This window comes from Hipposideros armiger, unplaced genomic scaffold (genome assembly GCF_001890085.2).
Source record: "Hipposideros armiger isolate ML-2016 unplaced genomic scaffold, ASM189008v1 scaffold_59, whole genome shotgun sequence".
In the NCBI taxonomy this organism is placed as follows: domain Eukaryota; kingdom Metazoa; phylum Chordata; class Mammalia; order Chiroptera; family Hipposideridae; genus Hipposideros; species Hipposideros armiger.
Window position 1 is genome coordinate 546,008 of NW_017731409.1, and position 5,958 is coordinate 551,965.

Genomic DNA, 5,958 nt, shown 5'->3' on the forward strand with positions numbered 1-5,958 from the left:
AAGGGTCGCGACCCCTTGGGGGTCGAACGACCCACAGGTTGAGAACCGCCGCCATAGCTGATCCTCACACTTTGGGGAAACCAAACGTAATCTTTCTAGTGCTGTCCTCAAAATCCCTGTATGGCTAAGGCAGATAGAAAGTCTTTAACTGAAGTGTGGGGTTTTGGGATTCTGAAACTAGGCTTTCTGGGCTCTAATACCAGTCCACCACTTATTTGCTCACTTTGGCTCTGAATTTCCTCTGGTAAAATGGTATTACATACCGTGGGTGCCAAAAAAAATGTATACATATGACTTGTATTCATCTTTTATTATCAGTATATATTACAATTTTAATCTAGTTTTTCCTTTCTTAAGTGTATACATTTTTTGGCACCCTCAGTATATAGCAGGTAGTTTTGAAGACTCAGTGAATGTTATTCAGTTGCCAAATATTCACCTAGCCTAGCATTCAAATAGAGGACTAAAAGGCTAATCCGTCTCCAAGATTCCTGTAAGAAATCATAAAGCTCATTACCTGCAGGTAGAGAGGGCTCTAACACTTAAAGATGGACATAGAACTTTAAGCAGTTTTCACCTTAACATACTGTCGCATCCACCTCAGGACTAAAAGAAAAAGCCATGTGCGAGTCCTTTAAGGCATTCATGTGCATTGATTAAAAAACCGAAAACAAAACACTTTGTGATGATCTCTTGACAATCAAAATTGTATTACAACCTTTAAGATAGGAATGAAACATTAACTGTTATAAAAGTTCAGGTATAACCTGGCGTTGAAAGTAACCTGATGTCGATAGAATAAGTCAGGGATAAAGGGAAAGAGCATGGGAGGGTCACATATAAGGGAAACTCAAACAACTGTTACATCATTTTAAACAGTTCATTGCCTTCTCTGCCCATCTTTTGACTAGCCTGGAATGTCAAAAGTAGAATTAAAAAAAAAAAAAAATACCCAACCAAACTACTTCAGGATTCTCTACAAGGAATCTAGAACATGTTGAATGTAGGAGGGAAGGTAGTAGTAAACAGCACACTTCCTCAGACAAACAAGACAAAAAAGGAGTTTTATAATCTTTTATTATCAATAACAAACAGCTGCTTTACCGCCTTTACCAGGCAGCTGTTAAAGGGTTGGGATAGGAGGACACCCTTGACCCTAACAAGGAAAACTCAAATTAAGCCTTTATATACAAGCAAATTTAGAGCTCTTTTAAGTGTCCAAAGCTATTAATTAGTTTAACTGAGGCATTAAACTAATTCTGAATTAACATATTTGAATAACCAGAAACTAAAATGTTCAAATTTTTTTCTAGTACAAAAAAATTAATTTGCTTTAGTTATAAAAGAGCTCTGTCAATATACACAAACTATATACTTCAGACATTCACAAAAATGTGAGCAGAAGGCTTATCAAAAGACATTTAATACAATTAGTTTTCAACAACCCCTTGGTGGTCCATATCTACAAAGATATCCAGCCCAACCCANGAGGGCAGTGTCACTGGCCCTCATATGTGGGATCCGAACCGGGGCCCTCTGGCGTCCCAAGCCAGCTCTTAACCATCGCACCACTCGGCTGGCCCTTTTATAATCTTTTTGATCACGGCCTCTGTTTACTCCTTTTTCCTTACATGCTTTTGGCTTCTGTCTGACCATACCTCCCATGCTGCCCACTCTCAAAGACCAAGCATTCTGTCACTATGTCTCACATTCAAGCTCCCCAAGAAAGTGCTGTTCACGTAGCTAATCCTTGTTATCTCAATTGGACAGAGCCACCATGTCCAGCCGTCTCCTAGGCTCTAAGGCAGACACTCTAAAGTCAGGTGCTATTCTGTGATCCAATGGGATAGAGTCAGAGTGGTGGGATCACATAGTTAGCTTTCTTCCAAATGGGCTATGCATATGGCAAGTGCTCAGAGCAAAAAGAGTTCTTTTACAAAGGAGATCAGACTGGCTCCTTTCACAATGAAGCACACAGGGATTGAAGCAGCTAGACAGACCTGGGTACAAGTCCTGCTTCAGCCATGAGTACTACCTGCACAATCCTGGGCAAGTCACAACTCGCCTAGTCCCCAGCTTCCACATCAGCAAAAGGGAGACAGTATGCTTACCTCCTGAGGCTACTGGGAAAGGAAATGAAGCAATGTACGTGAGGTGCTAGCACAGTGCCAGGCACATAGCCGGCACTCAGTAAAATCGTCTTCTATATTAATGGGCTTTCTCTCTGCACTCTCCCTGTGTCTCCCACCCAGCATTGTGATGACCACCTGCTCCACTTTCTTTGCCCTGGGCATGATGCCCCTCCTCCTGTATGTTTACTCCAGAGGGATCTATGATGGGGACCTGAAGGACAAGGTACCCTATGGAGGCATTGTGCTGTCACTGGTCCTGATTCTCATTCCTTGCACCATAGGGATCTTCCTCAATGCCAAACGACCACAATATGTACGCTACGTCATCAAGGTAAGAACCCGGGGGTCTGGGCAGAAAGCAAGTAGCCCACTTTCATCCCAGTGTATGGCTTGAGGCAAGCCATTTGGGCTTTTTCTGGGTTGGTTTTTCCCTTGTTGAAAAAAGAAAAAGTCTATTATTAGGGTACCTACTTAATGGGATTGTAATGTACCTGAGAATACTTTTGAAAAGTTAGGAGGAAAAAAGTAAAACACCACTATAAGATATAAACATTATTTTAATAATAAAATTAAACTTTTATTATGCACCTACTAGATGCTAAGTTTTCTGCTACATTCTCTGAGGATTCACTGTCCTCAAAGAGTTTATTTGCAGAAAGTGAAGTAACACACGAGAAATGAGACCCAACACGCTGTACAATCAAACATTGGCAGGATGCAAGAAGGTGAGGCCAGTGAGGGCTAGGTGATCAAGGAAGGCTTCCTGGAGGGGACGGTCTTGAGCCAGACCATGAAGAAAGAATAGGATTGGGGTAAGCCTGGGGAGAAGTCTGAATAGAGGAGTTCAGAGGGGGACCAAGGGCAAACTGGGCTGACTGGACAAGAAGCCAGAGGGGAAGAGATGATGTGTCCACTCCCAGCATTTCAGGAGCAGGATGGGAGGAGAGTGGAGTGAGTAGGACCCCAGAGGCGTTAGGGGAGCACTGTGGTCACAGACAGGGCATCATGCCATCACCTTGCCCTTGGAAGAATCATGGACTCTTGGGAGTGCAACCATGGTCCCTCTGCCAACTTTTCTGATTAGCGCTACTTCCCTGTCAGTCTCCACTCTGGCTCATTGTACTTCACTGCTCAGGAAGGACTCTGCCTCCTGACATTCTGAGGCCCTGTTTCTGTCCTGCCCCTGGTTCTATGCCTTTGGGCCAGTCTACAGAGCATGCTACTTGCAAACAAAGTCTTGGCAGCAGCTTGGCCCCTAAGACAAAGAAGCTGCAAGTTGGGTTTTCAGGGTTTTATTTTCACACTACTGTTGTCAAGAGTAGTTTTTGCCTTTGTCCTGGTACAGTGCTAAAAGCATGGCCACAGCTCCCCTTCCCACCTGCTGGAAGACATGGACTCATGCTCCCTCCTGTCCATGGCTGATCGCCCCACTCTGCTCTGGATGGCATCTTCCATCCTCTCCACCCTTGCTTCTCAGAGATCTTTTATTGATCATGTCCCCTACCCCTGCAGCATTCCCCATCTTGTTCTCATTTCTAGAACATCTCTGTATTAATTCTTCACAATCAGTAAGATACAGGTTCACAGCTCTCCTATCTTTAAAAACAAAGCAATCCCTCACCTCCCATTCCAGCCAACACCTCTCTTTCCTCCCCACTTCCTAGCGACGCTTTGGGAGACACCGCTCCCTCAACCACCCCCTCTCACACACCTTCCACTTCCACACACCACCACGGAGGCTGCTCTCACAAGTGACCAGGCCCCTCGACAACGCACCCTGCTCTTCTGTCCTCCTTGGTCTCCCATCCACTCGGCATCTTGATGACCACTTGTTTCACTTTCTTCACCAAATGTAATGCACATCTCTCAATTCCTCCTTGACCTTTTGGCAGCTTTTGGGGTGGCTGACTTGCCATACCAGAATGTATGGCCTCCTCAGAAGCCTTCTTCCTCAACCTCAGTGACTCGAGCACTCCCGCTTTCCTACAACCTCTCTGGCACTGCTTTTCAGACTCCCTTGTGAGTTTCTTTGGTAAAAGTTGCTTCTCTGCATTCAGCTCAAACTTTCTGCTTTTTTTTTTTTTTAATTGGGGAATTGGGGGAGGGGGACCAGCCGAGTTGTTGTTCTTCAATCTTAGTTGTAAAGGGCGCCAGTCGCCATCTGGCTGCCCATCAGCAGCTTGTGGCCTCTAAGCTCAAGATGCTGTGTTCATTCTTAGTTGTGGGTGGGCATAGCCCACCATCGAACAGGCAGCCTTGTTGTTAGGAGCACGTGCTCCCACCAGCTGAGCCATCCTGCCACCTGTAGGCAGCTCAGCGGCAGCTCAGCTTGGGTGCAGCATCACTGGCCCATGTGGGAGTCGAACTGGTGGCCCTGCTGCTCAGAGCTCACGCTCTTAACCAACTGAGCCACTCGGCCGGCCCGCTTTCCGCTGTTTTTGCCCGGCTTTCCTAAGGCCAGGATCTAGTCCTGGGATCTAGTCCATCTCAACAAACATCTACAAGCTGAGATGACTCGCAGAGCAGCATTCTCAGCCCTCAACTCTAGAGTCCATTTATTAACTGACAAATCTTTCTACATGAATGTGCCTCGGGCATTTAACTCACTGCCTTAAATGAAAATCATCTCCTCCCCAAACCTGCTCCTCTTCTCTCCTCTGGGATTCTCTCAACGAATGGCATTCAATGTGCCCAACTGCCTGAGCCAGAAACTGGAAGTGATTCTCAACGCCCCCTCTCACTAATCAGTGATTGTCAATTCTACCTGCTTCTGCTTGAATCCATCCATTCCTTCCCATCCTGCATCTACTGTCTTCATTCCAGCCACTATCCTGTCTCACTAAACTGAAATAGCCTTCTAGACTGGCTCCCTGGCCCAGTTTTAATCTGAGGGTGGAAAGTACAAACTGCTGTCATGTCACTCCACTGCTTAAAGCCCCTCGTTGGCTCTTCGCTCTCCCCCAGGATATAAAATCCTTAATGTGGCTCCTCAGGCCTTCAGTCTCAACTGACCTCTCCAGTCTCAGCTCTTTTCTTTGCATATGCCATTCCCTCCATCTGGAACACTCTCCCCTCTCCAAGTTCCACCTCACTCACTGGGCTCAGGCCTATTCACCGCTCACATCTCAACACAAACAGCACCTCCTCCAGGAAGCTTTCCTTAACCTACAAGGCTGAGTAGCATTAGGGTGCTGGTCCTATTTACTCCCATAGCACCCAACACTGGCTTGTTGTAGCATTTATCATACTGCATTATAAATACCTGCTCATTTCTATTCCCCACTCACCTCGAGTTCCTCAAGAAGCAAGGTCCTAAGGCTGTGTCTTAACACTGAACTCCCAACACCTAGCACAGTGCCCCACAGCCAACACCTGAGAATAAACGAGTCAAGGGCAAGTTCTCTCTCCCACACATTAGCAGGGGAAAAAAACCCAGAAATATGTTGTGTTCATCATTTCGTTTCTTCAAGATAGTTTGTCGGGGTATAGGAATAAAGAAAAAAAAATCACAGAATGTAAAAATGTCAAGTGACCCCTGATATGACTTAATGCAACTCTGCCCTCCCCCATTTTATACATGAGAAAACCAAAAATTAGAAACCCATATGCAATTGATATAAGAATATATGCCTCCTTTTTTACCTCGGAATAACTTTAACGTATTCTGAGGATACAAAAAGAATCTCAGATCTTAGAGTTGGAAAGGCCTTCAAGATGAAGTTGTCTCAGGCCTTATTCCCATTTTATCGGTAGAATAACTGAGGCCCAGGGAAGTTACCTGGCAGAGCCAGGTTTTTCAATCACCCTCCTGTTCTGGTTGTGTTGC

At 45.4% G+C, this 5,958-nt stretch overlaps 1 protein-coding gene across 1 annotated transcript in view; it reads left to right on the forward strand.

The window, feature by feature from the left end:
- The window catches only part of LOC109382028 (sodium/bile acid cotransporter), a 24,967-nt gene that overhangs the window by 15,027 nt on the left and 3,982 nt on the right, over positions 1 to 5,958 (forward strand). The window contains exon 2 of the mRNA XM_019641261.1: positions 2,253 to 2,463. Within this exon, the coding sequence (XP_019496806.1) occupies positions 2,253 to 2,463 (211 nt within the window). The remainder of the gene's footprint in view (positions 1 to 2,252; positions 2,464 to 5,958) is intronic.